General features: G+C 36.7%; 1 protein-coding gene across 3 annotated transcripts; it reads left to right on the top strand.

The window, feature by feature from the left end:
* Window positions 1-5,859: 5,859 nt before the first annotated feature.
* Window positions 5,860-17,968, top strand: LOC143861969 (NAD(P)-binding Rossmann-fold superfamily protein). Of its 3 annotated transcripts, XM_077372953.1 has the most exons (7): window positions 5,860-6,041; window positions 6,296-6,313; window positions 9,850-9,909; window positions 14,198-14,257; window positions 15,828-16,086; window positions 16,675-16,860; window positions 17,557-17,968. In XM_077372953.1, exons 4-7 carry the CDS (start codon window positions 14,217-14,219, stop codon window positions 17,950-17,952), a joined length of 882 nt encoding a protein of 293 aa, XP_077229068.1. In that variant the 5' UTR covers window positions 5,860-6,041; window positions 6,296-6,313; window positions 9,850-9,909; window positions 14,198-14,216; the 3' UTR covers window positions 17,953-17,968. The 3 variants fall into 3 exon arrangements, with proteins under 3 accessions (XP_077229068.1, XP_077229069.1, XP_077229067.1); XM_077372954.1 differs by lacking the exons at window positions 6,296-6,313; window positions 9,850-9,909 and adding an exon at window positions 9,327-9,386; XM_077372952.1 differs by lacking the exon at window positions 6,296-6,313.
* The last annotated feature ends 8,242 nt before the right edge of the window (window positions 17,969-26,210 follow it).

The raw sequence follows: 26,210 nt of genomic DNA on the forward strand, positions 1-26,210 counted from the left end.
TTGTGCCTCATTAGGCTAATCGGATTATCTTAGTTGAGAGCGAATCGCACTGCTCCATAGATCTTCGATTTCTTACTGCCTTGACTTTTCGTGCTCTCTTTTCTTACTGTTTTGGGCAAAAAAAAAAAAAAAGGATTATCTTTCATAATTGTGACCCAGACGCCTAATCGGATTATCTTGCTTGGTCGTTAACAATAAGCCTAATTGGGTTATCTTGCTTGTTCATAAACAGTAAGCCCAATTGGGCTTTCTTGATGCATCTCAGCCCATAAGCCCCCAATGGAACGGAATGAAAACCCTTTGCTCAAACTAAGTTAATTCATATATAAATGTGTATTGGCACTCCCTCTATATAGCTTGGTTACTTCATGTCATCTATCACTATGGCTCTATTTCTTTAGGCGTAAAATCCCATTTTCCACTTTAAAATCTGCGTAAAATATACTTTACTCGCTTTGCATCCAAAGAAATAGAGCCTATGTATAAGTTAAGCAGAGAAAGAGGTTAATCGCAGTGGTTATAGTGTAACGTTTCAATGTTGATGTAGTGTTTTGATGCTACTAAGCTTTACACTTTAAAATACCATTCCGCGTGGCTATATCACTGTCCTAGCATCATAACAACACTACTAATAGTAGGTGTTTGATCTTTCTTTAGACAGGGAGGTTTGGAACATAGTTAGCCAAACTCCGTTTTTAAAGGGCATTTTTATTGGTGCAACGTTTAAAACTTTTACAACGAATAAAACTCCGTTTTAAACACATTTTAAACACATTTTAAACTTGTTAAACACGTTTTTTGCGGTCCCTCCCATGCTATGCTTGGGTCTAAAGTGTTAGGCTCCACCCTACCAAACAAAACATGAGGTGTAAAGAAAATGTTTTCCAATAAAAAATGTTCTTTGAAAAAAAAAAAAAAAAAAGAATGAGAAAGGAAAGAAACATGCTAAGTACATATTATATATAATCTTCTATGTAATCTTTACGTATGGCGACCTTCGCTCGTAGTCATATAACGTGACACGGAAGTCTGTATGCTCTATATATCTTCTTCATATGATTTCTCTATTTGTTTGCATTTCCATTGAACCCTAGATGGATGTTTTCACAACATTTCTCTTATAATTGAATTAAAACTACCCTAAATTTCGTTAGTTGTATATAAAACACATGCAATGTGCATGCCTCCTAGAAACCAAAATAATCAATTAAACCCTCAATCTCTTCATTATAGTTTGGGCTCTAAAAATTAATATTGTTGGTGATGAAGTTAGGGCTCTAAAAATTAATATTGTTGGTGATGGTATTCTCTCTCTCTCTCTCTCTCTCTCTCTCTCTCTCTTTATATATATATATATATATATATATATATATATATATATATATATATATATATATATATATATACACACACACAGAGAGATAGATGATAGGATCCATACGTAATCTTTACGTATGGCCCACATTGTTTGGGTGATCCAAGCCGTCCATGTTAAAGGCCCTCACATAGATAGGGTGTTAGGATCATCCTACCCATTCGAACTGTGGAGGCAAAAAATGGACTAATTTGTGAAGGTTTAAAGACATCCATTTTACCTCCACAAATCGTAGGGTTAGGATGATCCTATGGGTCTGATTTTTTGTAGGCACCCTATCTATGTGAGGGCCTTTAACATGGACGGCTTGGATCACCCAAGCAATGTGGGCCCCCACTGTATTTTAAGCTAGTGTGTAGAGAACTATCTACACATATGTGTAGGAACCGTTCTCTCTCTCTCTCTCTCTCTCTCTCTCTATATATATATATATATAGGGGAGTGATAAATCGACTCCCCAAATTGATAAATTGACTCCCCATGTGTCTATCTCTCTCCTCTGAGAGAGAGAGAGAGAGAGAGAGAGAGAGAGAGAGAGAGAGAGAGAGAGAGAGAGAGAGAGAGAGAGATGGGGAGTCGATTTATCCATCTAGGGAGTCGATTTATCACTGCCCTATATATATCCTATCCTATCCTACTATACTATTACTATTATCTATCTTCTATTCTAATACAATAATATAATAAAGAGGGAGTGGGGTTTACTTTTCACTGCGCATGTGGCAGCCCTCCCCTTCCTCCATTCACATTTTTTTGACTTTTTTTTTTACAAAGGCACCCATTCAACCCACATATTTGCAATACTACCCCTTCCTTTATGCTTTTTCACAAAGGCACCCATTAGGGTTACATAATTTCAACCCTGCCCCCTCCTTTATGCTTTTTAACAAAGGCACCCATTAGAGCCACATAATTTTGATCCTACCCCCTCTATGCTGATCTTAACCATCAGATTTAAGAGGAACAACATATTATGGAAACCTCTATAGATTGGAGGGCTAGGATCAGCCTATGGAGATGATTTTTGGGACACACCTTATTGATGTTGTGTTCCATCATATGGACAGTTTGGATCGACCTATGCTGTGGTCCGTACAATTCTTTGTGGCAGCATGAGGAAAAAGAAATTTCTTCTTTTTATCTGGGATTTACACGTCACCATTGCTCTTTTACCATTAACCCCATCGCTGATATCTAACATCTATCGCTATGAGGAGGGCACAAACCGATTGATGTTGTGTTCCATCACATGGACAGTTTGGATCAACCTATAATCCTCTATAGATCAGAGGGATCGGATCAACCTATGAAAATTATTTTTTGGGGCACAACCTCTATAGGCAATGGCCCATCTAATGGACGGTTTGGATCATCCTATGGTACGGGCCATACCGTACATTTTAATAGAGTGAAGAGTGCGATCATCAAAATACGGTTTAAGCTTTTTCGCAGATCGGCTTGGGTATGGTTGGGAAAATCAACCCGAATTGGAAATCGGGTCGGGTCAAAATAATCTAAAGGGTGATCTTAACCATCGGATTTAGGAGGAACAACAAATTATCAAAACATCTATAGATTGGAGGGCTAGGATCAGCCTAAAGGCAAATTTTTCTAGATTTACACGTCTGTGTTTGATTTTTTTACCTCTTAGCCCTGTAATGTTATACTTTGTCTAATCTATCTATCTCTATATACAAGGGTAAAATAGTCTAATCCTGATTTGTTGTAAGCTGAGTGTACTCGCGAGTCAAAAGGGAGTATTGAGTCTATTGACTCCTACTAAAATTTGGAAATTCGCATCTACTGCTATTTATACGTGGCTGGACAAAATGGAATTTTTCCTCTCTCATTTGACGGTTTCCTGCATCCTGAGACAAGTGCTTAGCATATATCATAGATTATATACGTGTTTTAATTTCCATGGTTTCCATCCTATGGGTCCCACTTCTATGATGACGTATCTTGGCTGTGCACGTTCATCTCTCTCTCTCTCTCTCTCTCTCTATATATATATATATATATATATATATATATATATATATATATATATATATATATAGAGAGAGAGAGAGAGAGAGAGAGAGAGAGAGAGAGAGAGAGAGAGAACATTTCCTACACACTTGTGTAGGTAAGTTACCTACACACTACCTTAGGTAAGTTACCTACACACTACCTTAAAATACAGTGGGGGCCCACATTGTTTGGGTGATCCAAACAATTCATTTGAATGGTCCTCACATAGATAGGGTGTCCACAAAATATCAGATCCATAGGACCATCCCAACCCTACGATTTGTGGAGGTAATATGGACGTGTATAAATCTTCACAAATTAGTCCATTTTTTGCCTCCATAGTTTGAATGGTTAGGATGATCCTATGGATCTGATTTTTTGTGGACACCCTATCTATGTGAGGACCATTCAAATGAATGGTTTGGATCACCCAAACAATGTGGGCCCCCACTGTATTTTAAGGTAGTGTGTAGGTAACTTACCTACACAAGTATGTAGGAAATGTTCTCTCATATATATATATATAGGGAGCTGATATTTCCGCTCCACTTTTAGACTAATCCACTCCAAGTTGGAGTGGATTAGTGTAAAAGTGGAGCGGAAATATCCAAAGCATAGGAGAGTTGATATTTCCGCTCCCCTTTTAGACCAATCCACTCCAAGTTGGAGTGGATTGGTCTAAAAGGGGAGCGGAAATATCAATTTCCTATATATATATATTTGGAGTGGATTGGTCTAAAAGGGAAGCGGAAATATCAATTTCCTATATATATATATATATATATATATATGTCTTATTCACTCTTATCGCTTTTCGTGTCTATCTTATTTGCTTTACGTGTCTATCTTATTCACTCTTATCTCTTAATGTGTTGAATAAAAGAGGTGGGTCCCACGCGCACGCATCTCTATCTCTATCTCTCCCTAGATATTTGGACTCCATCCCCGCTATTGCGATGATTTAAGCCCTTATAGTACCGTATTTCCCAAAAAAATCTTACACGGTCCATATCATAGGATGATCCAAACCGTTCATCTAATGACTGACAATGTAAATAGGGTGTTCTTGAAAAAAAAAAATCCATCAGACCATATCATAGGATGATCCAAACCGTTCTTATAATGACTGACAATATAAATAGGTTCTCCTTCAAAAAAAATTCCATACGATGATGGTAGGCCTCCAATCTATATGGATTTCCATATATGCACTTTCCTTTTGATCGTTCTATGTTGGTTATGGATTCCAATTTTCTGAAAAAAGTATCTCACTTTTATTTCTTTGAACATAGTTAACTAGATGCTCTATTTACTTTAAAATACTAAAGTAAAAATGGTTGTGGGGAAATGAGTTTTCCTTTCTAGATTGCAAGAAAAACATTTCGGCTGAAACATTTTTCTTTGAAAATTTTCTTCTTTCCACAGTTCAAAGGAAAATGATCAGATTATGATTAATGTGGAGTATATTAGTGATATTTTCCTCAATTGAATGTCCCTCTAACTAATATGTAAATAGGGGTGGTTCAGGTTATAATTTTGTCCCAAACTTTTCCAGCCCTATTTGGATTGCAAGAAAAACAGTTCTGATGGCAAAGTTTACTTCCAAAATTATAATTGCGCTAAAATGCTAAAGAAAGAATGGTTCAAGGAAATTAGTTTTCCTTTTTTATTGCAAGAAAAACATTTTTTATGAAAAAAAATTTGTTGGAAAATTTTCTTCTTTCCAAAATTCAAAGGAAAATGACAGGATTATGATTAATTTGGAATGAAATTTTCTTCAATTGAATGCCTTTCTAACTACTATGTAAAAAGTAGTGGTTACATTATATATGTTTTTTTTTTTTTTTTCATGTAAAAGGGGATTTGTCAGTCCATTTCACCGCTAGCTTTTGCATGTGAGAACAAACACATAGGTTGACCTTTTGGCAAATTTTTTCAATTCATCTGAGGTGGCTGTTCTCACATGCAAAAGCCGGCCACGAAATAAATTTTCGAGAAATTGTTGACGAATTTTATTTTCCTTTTTCAAACTTTTCCAGCCCTGTTTGGATTGCAAGAAAAGCATTTCTGATGGGAAAAAATTTCATGAGAAAACTTTTTCTTTCCAAGATTTATAGGGATATTTTCAATCCCACTCATTTTCTTAGTTTTGTATTACCATTTTAGAGGCTTTTTTATGCTGTGATCATGTGCTTATGGAGTACTCTTCTTTTTAAAAATTAAAAAAACTATTAAGGCGTCCTTTTACCATTAAGTTTTTTTTTTTTCTCGCCTGCGCGCCGGATGCTTTACTAGTTACTATATTATAGCGGGGGTTCCACTGTTCACGCCACCACGTCTCCCTTCTCTCCACGTCTCTATCCTCTATCCATAAAAGGACAAAAAATTTTGGGAAGCTTTCCATCCACGTCTCCCTTCTCTCCTTTACATCTCTATCCTCTATCCATAAAAGGACAAAATTTTTGGGAATTGGTTTTTCGTTGGTTTTTCGTGTTATCTCTTCGTTCTGTCTTCTCAACTCTGTAACAGAAATTTCGCCCAAAAATTCCACCCAGATATCCATTCCTTTGTTTTTTTATGTATGTGGGTTTTGGGTTCTCAAGTCATAGTAGCTTGGGTTTAGTGATGATTCAGGGTTTTTCGACCTACCATGGTACGTTTGTTTCTCTCTCTCTCTCTCGCTGCTTTTGGAGAGGTTTAAATTTATTTTATTTTACTGACGTATACTTTCTTATATACTTTAATCTCGAGGCTAAAATTGTTTTTTCCTATTGGGTTTGAATTGATTGTTGCCGGCGGCAATAACCCGTCCCCCTCTGTTGATATTTATTGGGTTTGAATTGATTGTTGCCGGCGGCAATAACCCGTCCCCCTCTGTTGATATTGGGATTGTCTCTTATTTTGGAGCGCTTAACAAGAGAATATATAGGTGAAAATTTATTGGTTGGGATCATACATATTAATAAGAGAATTGGCTTATATACTCTTACGCATATACAAATTTCACTTAGTTTTTTTTCCATCTAGATTGACCCAAAACTCGTGCGTCGCACGCGCAAAAAGATTTTCGCGGCTGGTCTGTCGCACATCAGACCGGCCACCTCGCTAATGAATACAATAACCTTTGTCTCCATTCACGAGGTGGCTGGTCTGACGTGCAACAGACCGGCCGCGAAAAACCTTTAGTGATGGAGTTTAGCAAATCCTTATATATATATATATATATATATATATATATATATATATATATATATATATATATGATGAGGGCAATCCTCACTTTATTAAAAGTACGGTATAGCCCGCATCATAGGATGATCCAAATGACAGGCCTTCCAAATGAATGTTTTGGATCACCCCAAAAAAGTGGGGCCACATGAGTTTTTGAAGCAGCTGCTCAGATAAGCTATCTGAGCGCAGCTGCGCAGGAATACTTTTCTCTATGTACATACATATACACACATTAAGCACGCAAGTTTCCAAAATGTCATTCGCTTTTTTCTTCAAAATTTTTGTCTAAGAATAATTTTTCCTCCAATAATACTGTGACACATGTAAAGGTAAAAACCATAGAAGTAGGCGTCTTAAGTTTGGTCAGTCTTACTTTTAAAATTACGCTTGCATGGTTGATTTGATATGTGAGAAAATCTCTCCCAGCGTGACATAATCTTAAGAAATTAGAGAAAATCTCGCCGCTAAAACTGCCTCCATCCCATGTTTGATGAATCTCACCAGCTAAAGAACTGGAAAACGCCTCCTCATCTTTGATGGGTGGGTCCCACCCACTCCACGCATACCCATGCTAACCTACAATCTTGAAAGGTTTTGATAGATTTGGGCACATTGATGTACACTATAGCATGGGTGGGTCCCACCATTTTATATCTCAGTTGTACATGTGTGGACCCACCATTTTACACATCATGTTTTATGGGATCGGCCACCATCTCAACCGAAACTATGAAGGCAAGATCAACCATTTTACACTTCAGGTTTTTTGGGGCCCAAGACCATTTCAGTATTTCACACCTCATGTTTTGATAGGTGTGTCCATCATCTCTTGCCAAACACCCACGCACATGGTGGGGTCCACCTTTTTGAACCTCATATATTTATGGGGTGGACCCCACCATCTTTACACCCATGCATAGCATGGGCTAAAAACGCTAGTGTGTGTGTGTATATATATATATATATATATAGGAATAAGATTGTACGCTCGACCGTACCTAAAGTTAGGTACGGTAGAGTGCCAAATCACATGGGTCTCACATTTTTGGTGAGCATCTAAACCATTCATTTGCAAGGCCCCATCATAGATAGGGTGCATACCAAAAATCAGCTCCACAGGATCATCCTAACCCATCCATTTGTGGAGGCCAAAATGGACAGATAGTGTCTGTCCACAAATCTGCCCATTTTTTCCTCCAGTTTTGGAGGAGTTAGGATGATTCAATGGTGCTGATTTTTGGTATGCACCCTATCTATGATGGGGTCTTGCAAATGAATGGTTTAGATGCCCACCAAAAATGGAGGATCCATGTGATTTGGCACTCTACCGTACCTAACTTTAGGTACGGTCGAGCGTACAATCATTTTCCTCATATATATATATATATATTAGAGAGTATAAATTATGAGATAGGTTGTATCCATCAACGTCACCTTTGACTGCTAGTCCCTCATTTCTTTCGTCCAACTATTTGTCCTTGCCTTAGCTACATTTATGGTGCACAAAGTTTTATACATATTTGTCTCGTAAGAAGAAAACCCAATAACCTCCTAATGACACTTATATGAGGGAGTCTCTATATCTCCATCTTCCATTGGTATTGCTGCCACTACCGCACTAGAGTCTGGTTATTACGACCAACATAATGGATTCCACGGTAGAAACTAAAGAATAAGAAATCTCTCTCTCTCCTTTCATTATATGTTTCCCATGTACCCACATTCATATAGTACGTACTTACACACAATTGTACTTTAAACAATATCAATTTTAGTCTGTAGGTAATTTGAACAACGTCTCCTAGTATGGTACTTTGTTATATCTTATATCACTCGATTTTTGCATTAATCATTAGAAACGAGAGAGTAAAAATTTCTATCAAAGGAGCATCTGTGATTCTTGGTACGAGCAGTAAGATAAGAGAGAATACATTTATGGAGCATTAATGATTAGAGCCCCATATGTCTTTATTTACTTATCCTTTTGATGTATATTTTCTCATATATATTAATTTTATTTTTCTAAATGATGTAATGGAACTTCTCTTTATTTTACAAACTTTTGATTAGCCATTTAAGGCCTTGTTTGGATTGCAAGAATCTTCTGAAAAAGTTTGTAAAGGAAAAATATTCCTAAATTTTTCTACTTTTTAACACAGGGAAAACATATAACTTGAACCAACCATATTCAATTTTTACCTAGAGGGACTTTGATTTATGATAATACCTCTAAATTAACCAAAATCATATCATTTCCCTCTAAATTATAGAAAGAAAAAAAATTCCCAAGAAATTTTTTTCCATCAGAAATGATTTTCTTGGAATCCAAACAGGGCCTAAAGAATGTTATAATTCTCATAGTGCTATAATACCAATCAAAGAAATGTTTAATTATGCTTTGCTACGGATGGACTATTTACACCAATAAACATCCTCTTTGGGCGATTTAAAACTCTAATTGTTGTGAAGACTTTCTTGATGGAAATAGACCATTGATTTTTTTATTTTATTTTTCAGCCGTCCATTTAAAGGAGATACATACATAGAATGATGACGTCTAAGTGGGAATGGAACTGCATGTTCTATGTATTTAATAGAAAGACTAACAATAAAAGAGCACTTCCCTTTAATTACTCTGGCCACATCCATACTAAAGTGTTTTGTATATATATAATGGGGAACTCTCTCACCTTCCTTCTCCTTGTAGCTAACATCTGACCATTGCAATGGGATCAAAGAAACCAGAGCCTTCTTTCTCAAAAACCAGGTAAAATCTCTCTCTCTCTCTCTCTCTCTCTCTCTCTCTATTTTCATATTCTTTACTTGGGTAAGAGCCTGTTTGGATGCTTTCCAGAACTTCTATGCATATTAATCTTAATGGATTTCCTTTAAAGCCATTTTGTGGCTCACTTGGGGGGCAGCTGCCTCCCTTATTACATACGTGGCTCCGCCCCTGCTCTTTGGGCGATTTAAAACACTAATTGTTGTGAAGACTTTCTTGATGGAAATAGACCATTGATTTTTTAATTTTATTTTTCAGCCGTCCATTTAAAGGAGATACATACATAGAATGATGACGTCTAAGTGGGAATGGAACTGCATGTTCTATGTATTTAATAGAATGACTAACAATAAAAGAGCACTTCCCTTTAATTACTCTGGCCACATACATACTATAGTGTTTTGTATATATATAATGGGGAACTCTCTCACCTTCCTTCTCCTTGTAGCTAACATCTGACCGTTGCAATGGGATCAAAGAAACCAGAGCCTTCTTTCTAAAAAACCAGGTAGAATCTCTCTCTCTCTCCCCCCTATAGTTTTTTCATAAAAAAGACATGTAGATATTCCTACCACAATTTCTCTGATATTTTCATCAAAAAACATATAGATATTCCTATCATAATTTCTCCCTCTCCCTCTCCCTCTCTCTCTCTCTCTCATATTATTTACTTGGGTAAGAGCCTGTTTGGATGCCTTCCAGAACTTCTATGCATATTAATCTTAATGTATTTGCTAGCCGATTTCCTTTAAAGCCATTTTGTGGCTCACTTTTGTAGGGGAGAATAGCCACCTCGGATGAATTAAATGAATAAGACAAAATCTGCTAAAAAGTGAGTCTGTGTGGTTGTTCTCTATTGCAAAAGTGAGCCGCAAAATGGCTTTCCGCCAAACTGCCTAGCAAATCCCGAATCTTAAATGCAAATAATGGCAATGATAAATATTGCTATGTCTATCTTACTTAATGGCTTCCAAAATGACTTTAATGTATTGGGAAATGTTATCAGCACTACTGTATTTTGATGAGGGCAATCCTCACTTTATTAAAAGTACGGTATAGCCCGCATCATAGGATGATCCAAATGAAGGGCCTTTCAAATGAATGCTTTGGATCACCCCAAAAAAGTAGGACCACATGAGTTTTTGAAGCAGCTGCTCAGATAAGCTATCCGAGCACAGCTGCGCAAGAATACTTTTCTCTATGTACATACATATACACACACGCAAGTTTCCAAAATGTCATTCGCTTTTTTCTTCAAAATTTTTGTCTGAGAATAATTTTTCCTCCAATAATACTGTGACACATGTAAAGGTAAAAAGTAAAAACCATAGAAGTAGGCGTCTTAAATTTGGTCAGTCTTACTTTTAAAATTACGTCTGCATGGTTGATTTGATATGTGAGAAAATCTCTCCCAGCGTGACAAAATCTTAAGAAATTAGAGAAAATCTCGCCGCTAAAACTGCCTCCATCCCATGTTCGATGAATCTCACCAGCTAAAGAACTGGAAAACGCCTCCTCATCTTTGATGGGTTGGTCCCACCCACTCCACGCATTCCCATGCTAACCTACAATCTTGAAAGGTTTTGATAGATTTGGGCACATTGATGTACACTATAGCATGGGTGGGTCCCACCGTTTAATATCTCAGTTGTACATGTGTGGACCCACCATTTTACACATCCTGTTTTATGGGATCGGCCACCATCTCAACCGAAACTATGAAGGCAAGATCAACCATTTTACACTTCAGGTTTTTAGGGGCCCAGGACCATTTAACACCTCATGTTTTGATAGGTGTGTCCATCATCTCTTGCCAAACACCCACGCATATGGTGGGGTCCACCTTTTTGAACCTCATATATTTATGGGGTGGACCCCACCATCTTTACACCCATGCTGCTATGCATGGGCCAAAAACGCTAGAGTGTGTGTGTGTGTGTGTGTGTATATATATATATATATATATATATATATATATATATATATATATATATATATGAGGAAACTTTAAGCTCACCCAACTTATGGTGAGCTAGCTTGCCCAATCACATGGGGGCCTACTTTGTTAGGATGATCCAAACCATTCATTTGAAAGTCCCTTACATAGATGGGGGGTGTACCAAAAATCAGCTCCATAGGATCATCCTAACTCCTCCATTTGTGGAGGACAAAAATGGACAGACACAAATCTGCCCCATTTTTGTCCTCCACAAATGGAGGAGTTAGGATGATCCTATGGAGCTGATTTTTGGTACAGCCCCTATATATGATAAGGCCTTACGAATGAATGGTTTGGATCACTCCCCAAAATGTGGGACCCATGTGATTGGGCAAGCTAGCTCACCATAAGTTTGGTGAGCTCTCTCTCTCTCTCTCTCTCTCTATATATATATATATATATATATATATATATATATATATATAAAGATATTAGACAGTATAAATTATGAGATAGGTTGTATCCATCAACGTCACCTTTGACCGCTAGTCCCTCATTTCTTTCGTCCAACTATTTGTCCTTGCCTAGCTACATTTCTGGTGTACAAAGTTTTATACATATTTGTCTGGTAAGAAGAAAACCCAATAACCTCCTAATGACACTTATATGAGGGAGTCTCTATATCTCCATCTTCCATTGGTATTGCTGCCACTACCGCACTAGAGTCTGTATTACGACCACCATAATGGATTCCACGGTAGAAACTAAAGAATAAGAAATCTCTCTCTCTCTCTCTCCTTTCATCATATGTTTCCCATGTACCCACATTCATATAGTACGTACTTACACACAATTGTACTTCAAACAATATCAATTTTAGTCTGTAGGTAATTTGAAGAACGTTTCCTAGTATGGTACATCATTATATCTTATATCACTCGATTTTTACTCGATTTTTGCATTAAGTATTAGGAACGAGAGAGTAAAAATTTCTATCAAAGGAGCATCTGTGATTCTTGGTATGAGCAATAAGATAAGAGAGAATAAATTTAGGGCAATGATATTTTCACTCCCCCTACAGTACGCATTCGCTCCCCTTGCGTACTCCCCTTTTAACTTGATTTGACGTCAAAAAGCATTAATAAGGGGAGCGAATGCGTACTGCAGGGGGAGTGAAAATATCATCGCCCTAAATTTATGGAGCATTAATGATTAGAGCCCCATATGTCTTTATTTACTTATCCTTTTGATGTATATTTTCTCATATATTAATTTTATTTTTGTAAATGATGTAATGGAACTTCTCTTTATTTTACAAACTTTTGATTAGCCATTTAAGGCCTTGTTTGGATTACAAGAATCTTCTGAAAAAGTTTGGAAAGGAAAAATATTCCTAAAATTTTCTACTTTTTAACACAGGGAAAACATATAACTTGAACCAACCATATTCAATTTTTACCTAGAGGGACCTTTGATTTATGATAATACCTCTAAAATAACCAAAATCATATCATTTCCCCCTAAATTATGGAAAGAAAAAAAAATTCCCAAGAAATTTTTTTCCATTAGAAATGATTTTCTTGGAATCCAAATAGGGCCTAAAGAATGTTATAATTCTCATAGTGCTATAATACCAATCAAAGAAATGTTTAATTATGCTTTGCTACGGATGGACTATTTACACCAATAAACATCCTCTTTTGCAGTGGCGGAGCCAGGATTTATACATAAGGGGGGCAAAAAAAAGATAATATATTTAATCCAAAAAAAATTACGTTGTTAAAAAACTCACTACAGTTGTCCTCGACGAGTCGATCATGTTTTGAAAGCAATGCATGATTGTTTCATTATCAATGCTACATAATATATCATTTTCAATGTAAGTAATCAAACTATCAGTCATCCATTGATTTGCCATCCGATTCCGTAAATTTCTAGGGTTTTATTCCATCCGATTCCGTAAATTTCTAGGGTTTTATTATAAATATCTAGAGTAAATCTCATCAATCAAATGCTTTAGTCTTCAGAAATACAAAAAATTAAAGGAAAAAGAAAAAAATCTGCCCTTACCTCCTCCTCCTTATTCTTCTTCTTAATTTTCTTCTTTACTTCTTAGATGAGAGTAGGAGGGGCGAAGTTGAATCGAACGGCTTGAGAGTTGCCAAGTTGGGACAGTGGGACCATGGGAGTGGGAGGGGAGAGTAGTTTCCAGAGAAAGGAAAAAAGAACTCTATTTTTTAGTGTGAATTTCAAGTTAGGGTTTATTTTAGGGCAGTGATATTTTCCCAATTTCCCCCTTGATGGATAAAATCACCCCCCTTGAGTCCTTGACATTTTCCTTTAAGTTTCAAAGGTAAAGGAAAACATCAAAAGTGGAGAATTTATCCTCGTGCAATGAACCAATCTCATGATCCACTAAAAGTATCATTGTTCTACATTATTTTTATATTTTGCGACTTTTCAACTGTTGTTTTCTAGAAAACCATAGAAAAACTCTTAAAACATCTACTTTATTTAGTTTTTTTTTTTTTCAACTCATGCGAGGCAGCTGCCTCCCTTATTACATACGTGGCTCCGCCCCTGCTCTTTGGGCGATTTAAAACTCTAATTGTTGTGAAGACTTTCTTGATGGAAATAGACCATTGATTTTTTTATTTTATTTTTCAGCCGTCCATTTAAAGGAGATACATACATAGAATGATGACGTCTAAGTGGGAATGGAACTGCATGTTCTATGTATTTAATAGAAAGACTAACAATAAAAGAGCACTTCCCTTTAATTACTCTGGCCACATCCATACTATAGTGTTTTGTATATATATAATGGGGAACTCTCTCACCTTCCTTCTCCTTGTAGCTAACATCTGACCATTGCAATGGGATCAAAGAAACCAGAGCCTTCTTTCTCAAAAACCAGGTAAAATCTCTCTCTCTCTCTCTCTCTCTCTCTCTATTTTCATATTCTTTACTTGGGTAAGAGCCTGTTTGGATGCTTTCCAGAACTTCTATGCATATTAATCTTAATGGATTTCCTTTAAAGCCATTTTGTGGCTCACTATTGCAGGGGAGAATAGCCACCTCGGATGAATTAAATGAATAAGACAAAATCTGCTAAAAAGTGAGCCTGTGTGGTTGTTCTCTGTTGCAAAAGTGAGCCGCAAAATGGCTTTCCGCTAAACTGCCTAGGAAATCCCTAATCTTAAATCCAAATAATGGCTATGATAAATATTGCTATGTCTATCTTACTTAATGGCTTCCAAAATGACTTTAATGTCCGATTTGCAAAATAATTTTAAATGCAAAATAACTTTATTTGCAAATAAGGCCCTGGTGGTATCCTAAGAGAACCTAACTTATTATTCCAAAAAAGAAATCTCTCTCTCTCTCTCTCTCTCTCTCTCTCTCTCTCTCTCTCTCTCTCTCTCTTAAAGGCAAGATGGTGACATGGTGTAAGCTCGAACAAACCATTATTATTCCAAAAAAAAAAACAAAAAAAAAAAACAGTACGTATCACTACCGTTGGATGATCCAAACCGTCCATTTGATGGGCACACCATAGTATGATCAAACCGTCCATTTGATGGGCACACCGTTGTATGATCCAAACCATCCATTTGATGAGCCACAACTTAAATAGATTGTGGCCCAAATATCACTTCCATAGGATGATCCCAACCGTCAGATCTATAGCGGTCTCCATAATATGCAGTTCCTCAATAGATCAGAGGGTTGGGATTATCTTATGGAAATGATTTTTGGGCCACATCCTATTTACATCGTTGCCCATCAAATGGATGGTTGGATCATAGAACAGTGTGCCCATCAAATGAATGGTTGGATCATACTACGGAGGGCCCATCAAATGGAGGGTTCGCATCATCCCCCACTGTGACACGTACAGTACTTTTTGAAAAATAATGGACTACACACGGGCTTACACCATATAAAATCTTGCAAGAGATGTTGCCTTCCTAAGCGAGTTTTTTAGGCTCTCAAAAGAGTGATTTTAGGGATTTCTAAAGTATCTAGAACTAGGGGTAAAATGGATAAAAGAAAAAAATTTAAAAGGCAACGAGATGCTATTGGTAATTAAGAAAATTTTGAAGGGATTCTTGTAGATACGTTTTTATCTAGGGTTTTTTGTCTTTACCTCAAAATGAAATCATATATTGTCAAGGGGCTTGTAGAAATATCATTCACTCTTTGAAATCTCTCTCTTAAACAATAACTAAAGTTGGTGAATATATATTTTTTTGAAGAGTACTATATTTAGAGGTGGTCCAATGGGGAGAGTGGACCCATAGTAAAAAGAGTCCCTCAATGCCCTGGACTCAGCCACATGATTTTGCCTGATCATTGGCACTCCTAGGAACATGAATAAAAGAAAGGAAACTATCATTAATCATTGAAAAAGGAAAAGAAAAGGAACCAAAAGGAAACTATCCTTGTGCACAGATTTAATAACCATGTGAATATGAGCTTTGCAGGTGGTGGTCCAAGGATACGGTGGTTGTCGTCACTGGGGCGAACAAGGGGATTGGGTTTGCGCTTGCTAAGCGACTTGCAGAAGGAGGGCTAACTGTGGTGCTCACTTCTAGAGATGTCCCTAATGGGCTCAAAGCCGTCGAAACCCTTAGAGCCCAGGGACTCTCTGTCGAGTATTTTCGTCTCGATGTAGCGGACCCCGCTTCGATCGATGCCTTCGTGTCGTGGCTGGGACTTACATTTGGAGGGTTGGATGTCCTTGTAAGTAGCTCATTATCCTAAGCACTTGTTACACCCATGTGTTTAAAAAAATAACTATGTTAAAACAATTGGGAAAGGATAACTCCACCCTCTTTTTTTTGTTTATTGAAATTGACTCCCAAGGGGGAAGCATACATTTTTCAAAAAAAAAGACAAACAAAAGGGGGTGGAAATATCATTTCCCTTAAAAATTACTCACTTTTGACCTTGGAAGTCCAAGGAAATGATCTTCCATAGTTTGTTCATGCATCTAATCTGTTCTAGATCACAGAGGGATGTGAGATCACTATTTGAAGTTTGAATGAACCAAAATCTAGCTTAAAAAAATATAGAAATGATAACCACCCCCTATTCTATTGTTTTAATAATGGGTCTCCTCTATTCTAGTCTTGTATTAGAATTTAGAGAAACCTATCAACCTCCAACTAAAGGACTGCTTAAAATGAGGAATCATTGTCAAAGGGAGTGGTTGTATCATTCTCCTTTAAATGAATAGACCCATTAATGATCTGATTCATATATGACTGAAATTATTGTGAAAAAAAAGTAACACTCAAAATGACTAAAATACCCTCACAAATTTTCTAGGTGAACAATGCTGCTGTCTCGTTCAACAAGATTGATGAGAACTCGGTCAAGCACGCTGAGACTGTGATCAAGACTAATTTCTATGGGCCCAAGCTTTTAACCGAAGCCCTTCTCCCATTATTTCGCTGGTCAGCTTCCAGCCGAAGCCGAATACTAAACGTCAGCTCCCGGCTCGGCTTGCTCAATGTAAGTGAATCCTACTTATAGTAATCCTATTAGACTTCATCACTCGCTCGGCTCGGGCTGTTAGAATGGATGAGATCTTGACCCTTGATTCTAAGGGAATCTTGACCGTTGATTGTTAGGATGGTAGATTATGTAATTGATTAGATTAAGCAACTAAGCCAGACATGGTCATTAGGTTAGATTAAGATGTTTCTATCTTTATCTCATTCCAAAAATTTCTATATAACATTAGGCAACTAGATTAGATTAAGGGAAGTGATATATCCGCCCCTTTTGATCACCAGGAACACCCCCTGTGAGTGTTTGCGGCAATTAGGGGCATTGAATTTTTCTGACATAAGTACAACATCCCCTCTTTAGTCATTGATACACTGACAGATGATCAAAAGGGGCGGATATATCACTTCCCTAGATTAGCCGTTATGTTAGAATAAGATATTCTATTATTACCTCTCTCCACAATTATCTTGATTTCATTCTATGTTTATCATGTAAGTGCTTGTGAAACTACCAATTACTCCGAACTTAAGCCGTTGGAGAAGTCGTTATTTAATCTTGTATACTTTAACAATGCTCGATATAAGCATTGACGAACTCTTTGTAATTTATCCAAGATTAATAGTATTTCTCTTAATTTAATCATGGCTCGACTTGGCTCAGCTTGATTTCGTTAACCCAAATCTATCTTGATTGTAGAAGGTGAGCAATCCTGGGATAAGGGAACTCCTACAAGATGAGGATAGGCTATCAGAAGAGATTATTGAGGGCATGGTGGGCCGGTTTTTGGATGAGGTGAAGCTTGGAAAATGGAAGGATGGAGGATGGCCGAAGATTTGGACAGACTATTCTGTGTCTAAGCTTGCTCTAAACGCATACTCAAGACTTCTAGCAAAGAGATCTGAGGGACACGGATTAAGTGTGAATTGCTTTTGTCCTGGGTTTACGCAGACCGCCATGACAAATGGCCGGGGTGCTCACACGGCCGATGAGGCCGCCGAAGTTGGAGCTTGGTTAATTTTGCTCCCTCCTGATAAGCTGCCCACTGGGAAGTTCTTTGTTGGGATTAAACCTTCCTTATTTTCCAAATTATAGAAAGGATTATTAGATTGTTCGCGGGGTGGCAAAACATGTTTATTTTTGGGCGGTGATAAATCGACCCCCAAATATCTTAAATCGACCCTCTTTCTCTCTCCTCTGTTTTAGAGAGAGAAAGAGGAGAGAGATAGACACATAGGGGGTCGATTTAAGATATATGGGGGTCGATTTATCATTCCCCTTATTTTATCCTTAGATAGACTTGTTATCCTCTGTTTACGTCGACCTTTGTTCTTGGATAATTGGCAGAACAAAATTGGTGAATAATTAACAAGATAATTTCAAGATAGACTTATCCAAGCAGAATAGCTAATCTAAGGAACAACTTATCCAAGGATATCTATCCCTTTGTTGAATAGCCCCAACAAGCAATAGATATTACTATGTGTGGATGCTCTCTCTCTCTCTCTCATATAGGAAATGTTGAAAGTTTCAATAAATTGTGGAAAATACATATTATTAATGTGTATGAACAGCTACTCAAAAGTTATAATTCTTAAATAATTGAAGATAAATTTACCAGTCATAGTATTAATTTAATAGAATGGTAGTCATAATTCTTAATTAATTAAAGGTAAAGATAAAGTTATAGTTCTTAATTTAATAAAATGGGCCTGAAAGTAAAAGAGGAGACTGCTTTTGTTTTTACTTGGAGCACGTGAACATACAATTAGAATTCCCCATGGAGCTTAAGTAGCTGACCAGCATACATTAATTAGATTCAATAGAAAAGGAAAGCCATGCTTGGCCACCTTACAAAATAGGTATAGTTGTGTGGGAGAGGAAGAAACTTGAGAGGTGTCGAGTGAGGAAAGGGTTAGAGAGGTTTGAGATTAAAATAAGGGGAAAAATAACTCTACTGAAAACACAATTTATTTTGGGCAGTATACCCATCCTCCTCCACAACCTGTACAACACTACTCGAAACCGGTTTCTCTCTCCCCAACATGAACGGTTGGTGTGCCCAACAATTAATTTGTTTAAATCTTTGAGCAAGGTAGGCCCCACCCATGGTTTTCAAAACGAACTGAACGGCCCACACCATAGGATGATCCAAACTGTCCATTTAATGGGCCACATCCAAATAGGATGATCCTAGCCCTTCGATCTACAATGAAACTGAATATTAAGAAACCTCTATAGATCGGAGGGTTGCGATCATTCTATGGAAATGATTTTGGGGGCACAACTTATTTACGTTGTGGCCCATCAAATGGATGGCTAGGATCATCCTATGGTGTGGACCGTACATTTCATTTTGGAAAATATGGGTGGGGCCTACAATTGGGCCTTAATGTTATTGTACGACCCACACCATAGGATGATCCAAATGGATAAGGTTGTGCCCCCAAATATATTTCCATAGGATGATCACAACCCTCCGATCTATAGAGGTTTCCATAATATGCAGTTTCTCTTTAGATCGGGGCCTAGGATCATCCTATGGAAATGAGATTTTGGGGCACAACCTATTTATGTTGCGGCCCATCAAATGGACGGTTTGGATCATCCTATGGTGTGGGCTGTAGCGCTCTCATCTTCCCTGCTCGCCGCACCTCCCACCTTCCCTCGCCCAGTATAATCTCTCTCTCTCTCTCTCTCTCTCTCTCTCTCTCTCTCTCTCTCTCTCTTTCTTTCTCTCTCTCTCACTATGGATTTTGTATATAGGGTTTTCTTTTTTACAGATTTTGTGTGTAGGATTTATTAGGGTTTTCATTTTTAGGCCTTTGATTCAGATTTTGGGTAGGGTTTTGGGTTCTTTAAGCAAAGGTTTAAAGTTTTACAGATTTTAAGGTTTGGGGTTTTTTATTTTGGGTTTTTGAATTGAGGGTTTTAAGTTTTGGATTTAGGGTTTATGGTTTTTTATTTTAAGGCTTTATGTTTACATATTTTAGGGTATGGGGTTTATGATTTTGGGTTCTTGATTTGGGGCTTTTAAGTTTTGGATTTAGGGCGTTAAGTTTACATATGTTAGGGTTTTTGGGTTTTTTATTTTAGGGTTTTGGGTTTTTGATTTTAAGGTTTTTGGGTTTTTTTTATAGGGTTTTATGTTTACAGATTTTAGGGTTTGGGGTTTTTTGATTTTGGGTTTTGATTTGAGCGTTCTAAGTTTTCTAGGTTTTTGGATTTTCGAGTTTGTTAATTCGACATATTAGGAGATGCAATTTACAATGGACAGTGATATTTCCCCCCCTTCTAATGGATATTCCTCCCCCCCCCCCCTCCCCTCTCACAGAAAACGTTAGCTTTTAAGCCTTTTGAAGTTAACGGTGGCTACTCCACCCCTTTCTATATCCTAACGATATCTGTTGAGGGGGGGGGGGGGGGAGGGGAGCATATCCATCAGAGCGGGGAAAATATCACTGCCCTTTACAATTTGCTTATTATTCCATGATTTTACCGATTGCATGTATACATTTTTGTTTAACTTTTATCACCTCAATTTTTGTTAATAGTACACTTACCCAGTTTTTTCTAGTGCTAAGAGTTCTGTCCAACCTCCAGCTTTAGCCAATTTGATTGGGACGCATCAAGATTTATATTACCTCAATTATGTGGGGACATGTCTTGTGCAATTTTAGGACCAGCTTATTTTGTAATTTACTTTCTTGCCAGGTTATTGACTATGTTATATGTTTTCTCATGAATGAATAGCTTTTTTGCAGCGTCTTTATATTGTAAATGGGAATTAAGACCTGTGGTAGTTTTCTTATTTTGATCTATGGTTCCCGAGAGACGATTATATGCGAGGTCCAAGAAATGGAGATAAGTAAGAGATGATAGTTTCGAAGGAATTCTTCCATCAAACATGTTTGATCGTAGGCGAAGAACCTCCAGGTTTGATAGACTTTCTCCTATCTATGTAGGTGTATTTCCTGTTAACCTATTTCCACCAAGATCAACAATTACCAGGCTCGCACACTTTTCTAAGTACAATGGCAGTTCTCCAGAGAAATTATTGTTACCAATTGCAAATATTTGAGACCAAGTAGGGAACCCATTGAGCTACGGATATCTCTAGAGAGATTATTGTTTTCAAAGTTCATAATCATCAGTTCATGCGAATCTTGCCAACAATTAGGCAGTTTTCCTGATAAACGATTATATGAGAAATCAAGAACTCTCAGAAACATTATTTTACATATTGATGAAGGTATGATGCCATCCATTTGGTTCGAAGAAAAATCTAAAAATGACAGACCAGGCACCATTTCTCCAAAACCCGGGGAGATAATCCCTTGTAGATGGTTAAAGGAAAGATGAAGCAGATAGAGAGTCCGAATCTGACCCAGCTCTTCTGGAATGAAACCTGTTAGCTGATTTTTAGAAAAATTAATGATGGCAGCAATACTACAATTTCCCAATTCTCTTGGAATCATTCCGTTCAATTTATTGGACTCAGCATAGAACCATTTCAAGTTGGATAACTTTCCAAACTCCTTAGGAATGTCTCCAGTGAAACTATTGTTAGCCAGGTCAAGATACTCTAAACTACTGCAATTCCCAAGCTCATGAGGTATCTTACCATATAGATGGTTTCCATTTAGATCAAGCCACTGAAGAGTATGAATTTGACCCAACTCTATCGGAATGAATCCTGTTAACTGATTTGAGTAATACCAGTGGTTGCCATTCAACCCAAAACGATGATGGATTAAGTTTTATTTGAAGAAGATGAGATTAAGTTTGCGCTCCGATATCTTTTAAATAGGCGTAGCCAACCAAAAAAAAAGGTTAACAAAAAAATAAGAAAATAATTAAAGCTTCGAGAAGCAATTACTGATATCTGCACTATCAAATCCTATATCTATTACTTATATATAAAGCTGGATGTGGTAAGCTGAGGGTGGCACCCCCAGTGAAGCCCGAAATTTAAAAAAGCTTGGAAAAAGAATATTTTGTCATTATTTCCAACTGCTATCGTTTCGCACCCCTCTACAACCGGTATATTAGCAAAGATTTTCTCGCACCGTTTCACCTCTTCTCAAAAAAGAAAAACGTACACGCAACCTTCATATTCCCAACCGGTATATTAGCAAAGATTTTCTCACACCGTTTCACCTCCTCTCAAAAAAGAAAAACGTACACGCAACCTTCATATTCCGTATTTATGGTACTCTCTTGCATTCACTTTTTATTAACTTTCTCTAAATGGTAGTTGAATTTTCCCGTTTTTCTTGAAACCTTTTAAATTGCGTTTCACTTCCATCTTTACAATCGCACAGAAATCCGGAATTCCAAAAGACTTTAGCAAAATCACCAAAAAAATCTGCACAAAACGATACATCTTCCCGAGCAAAGCCAGCTTGCAAGTCTCTCTCTCCCTCTCTATTATTATCCTCTTTAAATAATTTTTTATTAGATTTGGAAACTGATATATAAAAAGTAATAGCCAATAACATAGGTAGAGGACTCCATTCTATCCGCCGCTTCAGATTGGTTGCAGAGGCGCTTCTGTGGCCATGGATGTTAGCACTCTTTCTCACTCGATTCTCTGAAGGTCAGTGTTTTTTTGGTTTATTTATTTATTTATTTTCATCTGAATTTTTTTCTTGGAAGAAATTAAAAATAGGTTTAGTTACTCATTCTGTTTGGATTCTGGTGAATTTTTCTACTAGATGTATTTAAGTTGGGGCTAAATAATGAATGGTTTGGACTTTGGATCGGTTTATATGATTGCTTATGAGATTAGAGTTCTTGCGGAAAGGGTAAGAATCTCACTGTTGGTGGTTTGATCCTATTTTCTTGCTATTAGTATCTTTGTTAGATAAAGCATTGTTTGTTCCTTCATTTTTTTTTGGTGACCTCTGAAGCTGATGTTCAGATTTTGTATGGGTCTACTTTTTTATTCAGATTTCAGAACCATTGAAAGTGGGTGTAAATCTTCATTAAATAATTTAGGATAGATTTCTCATTCAAAATATAAGGTTGATAGGCTGCATATGAATAAATTGATCTAATGATCAACCGAAATATGGCGTGACATCATTTGCTACTTGCCCATCTATATCTAATCTAATTATATCTTCCCCTATAAAAATGCATCACCATTCTAACATCTCTCCCGTATCCCTAATTTTCCTGACTTTATTTGAAGACCGAACGATTCGTTTCAGTTCCCTTCTAAATAGATTACATCAATACCATGCGTTTCGACGCTTCGTTTCCTATATAAAACTTTCACCCCTACAGAATTGGCGCATAGAGAGAGAATCCCCTCTCTCTCACTAAATCCAATCTCTTTTCTTATTATTCACACCTACAAAATAGGACATAAAGAGAGAATTTCGTCTCTCTCTAAATCCAATCTTTTTTCTTATTATTTTAAATCCATATATAATAACCTACCAAAAAAAAAATCCATATATAATAACGTCACCAAATTTTGGAAAAAGATAAGGTTGTAATAGAGTTCCTATCGAATGGTTAGAAATAATTGAACAGAGAGATTTTCATGCTATGCCATATATAAGTCATAGGCCGTTGGATGAAGGAGATATGGATTATTAGAAACAATTGAACGGAGAGATTTTGACGCTATGTCTTATACAAGTCATAGGCCGTGGGAAGAAGGATATCCGGATTATGCAAGCCTCATATCGATGGGGCCATGGCATCAAAACATAAGGTGTAAAATGTGGCCCCACCCCATCGAAACCTGAGATATAAATTAGAGGCCCACCCAAGATACATGTACGAGGTGTAAAATGGTGCCCTTGCTATATGCATGGGTTCGGGTAGATGGTGGCCCCACAAAATCAAACGCTGAGGTGTAAATGGTGGGCTCCGCTGGTACTCCCTATCCGTATATCAATTTTTTAAATTTCTCCACGAAATCTCCTGAATTATAACATATGATGGGAATAAGAAAGATCACTTGCTATTATATGCAAAAAATTCTGCAAATGAGAATCAGCGTCCTCTGTCATATTGAATTATTGGTAGAAACGGATCTCCTTTAAGAGGTATTATTGGAGATTTGTTTCCAAACACTATAGTTTTGCTACAACCTTTCGGTTTCCAAATTCTACAACCTTTGGGTTCCTTTCCATATGCATTTAAATCCCTTAATTCAATCTTTTCCCATGTCATTATTGATTGGGCCTTTTGTGATTAATGATTGGCTTTTCTTTTTTTTCTTATGTAATTATTGATTGGTTTCTGATTGCCTTCTCAATTGAACATGCTTCTCATGATCATCTCCAATCCGTCTTGCCATTTTTCTCAATTGAAGTTGTTGCCTGCAATCTCAATCTATTCTCATGTTCTCTTCTCCTCCATCTGTAGGTTACCTCATACGAAAAAGTAAATACTTTCAGGGTGGTAAGATCTGTGAGTTACTTTTCTTCTTCTTCCACACCCATATTTTCGCTTTTATTTCCGTGTAATGTTTTGCCTGGTTTTGAAACCTTCCTGCATGAATGATTTATAGCACTAAGACATGCTTCTCATGATGATTGGTAGTCTTATTTGACCATTAAAAAAAAACAAAAGAAAATTGACAGTCTTATTTGGGTTCTCTTTTTTCTTTCAGTTGCTATTTTCTTCTTCATCTCATGCTGAGCTGTCTATCATGAGTCACTAATGGTTTACAATGGTTCATGTTAACATGTTGGTTTCCCAAACTTGGAAGTATTTCCCGCAAAATGGTTCGAATTGTCTCTCATTCAATTGAACCCTTAATATCTTTAGCCTGTATTTCACCACAAAGGATCCAAAACCATGATGTGATTCATGTGACTGCTTATTTCATTTTTCTTTTCACTTTTTTAGATGCTTTTAGTGGTTACCTAATATGTGTAGAGAGTTAGACCACTTGAACATGGATTTTGTATGAATTTTGCATAGAGAAGGTTTTGCAAGAAGCAGGTGTAAGATGTCAATTACGTAAATGGACAAGCAGGTTCTACAAAATTAGGAGATATAGAAGAATATCAATCTTTGATTCGTTGTTTTAATAAAACTATTGAGTTCTTGGGGTTCTCTAAAAATTATGATTTAATGACATATTTATCAAGTTTGAAAGTAAGAATTTATATTATTTTTTTTCAATTTCAGTTTGGTTTATAAAATACTTTGCCGGGTTAAATATTCGTTTTCTTTTGAGACCTTTTTGGTTTTTTGGATGTATCCTGCCTGTAGAAATGGGTTGTATTTTTTTTTTCCTTTTTCGGATTATTGCTTCTACTGTGTCCAATCAACTTGCAGATATTTGTGTTCATATGACACCTAAATTTCTTAGATTATTTCTTCTCGAACAGTATTTGGCCATTTATGGTTCATATTGCCATATTTGACGAATATCCACCTGACGACGAGACAATGTGATTTGGTTATCTCATGAGGTCGGTGCTTTGAATTATTGATTCTCATAGACAATAAGTTGTAGGTGTTGTTTTTGGCATTTGTCTTGATGAATATTTTTTAGTCATGTGTATTATGCATGTTGTGTTGGACCAAGTCCAATCTAGGATTGACGAAGAAAACACATTTTCCACCATATATTTTGGCAGACTCGAAGTTACCAAGCGAGGTTTGTTTCTTCCACAATCTCTCTATTTCTTTTGCCTAATGGTTATGCTTTATCTTTTTTTACGTATTTTCTTATTCTTCTAAAGATTCTTCTAAAGATTTTATTTCCTTATTTTCATTTGATTATATTGATAGATATAAAATAATTTCTAATTTGTTTAAATTCTTTCTATTTCGATCTATTTCGAGAATTTCATTCTATTTTGGACTTTAGTTTTTACTGTTTTAATGGTAAGAACTATTTTGGGTTGTTTTGCAGTTAAGTTATAAGGAAAAATATTTCAAGATCATAATTTTTTCGTCGACCCGTGCATCGCACGGGACTGCAACTAGAAGCAATTACTGATATCTGCACTATCAAATCCTATATATATATATATATATATATATAAAGAGGAAGGGGGGTTTACTGTTCACCACTGAGATGGCAGCCCTCCCCTTCCTCCCTCGAATCTACGTGGCATGAGGATTTTCTATTTTTGTAACCCGTTTTAATCCCTAAATTATTTCCATAAATATAGCTCACGTTTGAGATCCCCTATTTATGCGTTTTATCGAAATTAATGTGCCACCTCTCCAAAACCTTATCAAAAGTAAGAATTTCAAAAGTCACGACGTTTTACTTACAATGTTTTACTTACATACGCAAGCCCCACGACGTTTTCATTTTCTTTTATATATAGATTGCTCAAAAAATAAATCTACTCGGCAGCCAAAAATCT

This window comes from Tasmannia lanceolata, unplaced genomic scaffold (genome assembly GCF_043159265.1).
Source record: "Tasmannia lanceolata isolate RefF3 unplaced genomic scaffold, GAP_Taslan_0.1 ptg000037l, whole genome shotgun sequence".
Lineage (NCBI taxonomy): Eukaryota > Viridiplantae > Streptophyta > Magnoliopsida > Canellales > Winteraceae > Tasmannia > Tasmannia lanceolata.

Coding starts and splice junctions, on each gene's coding strand:
- LOC143861969 (XM_077372953.1), top strand. CDS start 14,217: ATGGGATCAAAGAAACCAGAGCCTTCTTTCTCAAAAACCAG. Junction 14,258..15,827: donor CCTTCTTTCTCAAAAACCAG/GTAAAATCTCTC, acceptor TGAGCTTTGCAG/GTGGTGGTCCAAGGATACGG. Junction 16,087..16,674: donor TTGGAGGGTTGGATGTCCTT/GTAAGTAGCTCA, acceptor CAAATTTTCTAG/GTGAACAATGCTGCTGTCTC.